Raw genomic sequence first — 636 nt, 5'->3', positions numbered from 1 at the left:
AGAATTTAGTAATAATAAAAATTAATAAAAAACAATCAAAATTTATTTTACTTAATATTTATTAATTATTATTAAAATTAATGCTTTCCTTTTTTGCCCATCTTACGCATTTCCTTTTTTGCCCATCTTACGCACGTATATTAGTTACTTGGTCCACCACACATTTGTCTATATTGTAAATAGACAAACTTACCCATAAAAAAGTTTAAGATGGACACAATTATATATAAAAAAACAAAAATATTAAAATATTTTTAAAAAATTATTTTTTATGAACAAAAATATGATACAAGTTTTTTAAAATATCTTTTCTTTCTCTTTCTAACGTTACCGTTTCTAAAACATACACAGGTAGAGAGATTGGAAGAGAGGGCAAGAAAGCTAGAAGAGGAGGTGCGTGGGTTAATGAAGAAGGTAGAGATTGAACCCCTAAGCTTACTGGAATTGATGGACAACGTGGAGCGCTTGGGTTTGACCTACAAATTTGAGGACGACATTAAGAGTGCCCTTAACAACAGGATCGTTCCATTGTTACATCATCACACTATAAACAAATATGGCTTGCATGCCACTGCTCTCTCCTTCCGTTTCCTCAGACAGCATGCCTTCCACGTCTCCCCTGGTATACACCTCCTT

General features: G+C 32.7%; 1 protein-coding gene across 1 annotated transcript in view; it reads left to right on the top strand.

Annotated features, from left to right (window-relative positions):
* Positions 1–636, top strand: part of LOC107619403 (isoprene synthase, chloroplastic) — a 2,997-nt gene that overhangs the window by 579 nt on the left and 1,782 nt on the right. Inside the window, exon 2 of the mRNA XM_016321683.2 lies at positions 352–622. Within this exon, the coding sequence (XP_016177169.1) occupies positions 352–622 (271 nt within the window). The remainder of the gene's footprint in view (positions 1–351; positions 623–636) is intronic.

This window comes from Arachis ipaensis, chromosome B09 (assembly GCF_000816755.2).
Source record: "Arachis ipaensis cultivar K30076 chromosome B09, Araip1.1, whole genome shotgun sequence".
In the NCBI taxonomy this organism is placed as follows: domain Eukaryota; kingdom Viridiplantae; phylum Streptophyta; class Magnoliopsida; order Fabales; family Fabaceae; genus Arachis; species Arachis ipaensis.
Note: the sequence above shows the minus strand (reverse complement) of the source record. Positions and strands in the feature narration are given on the sequence as shown.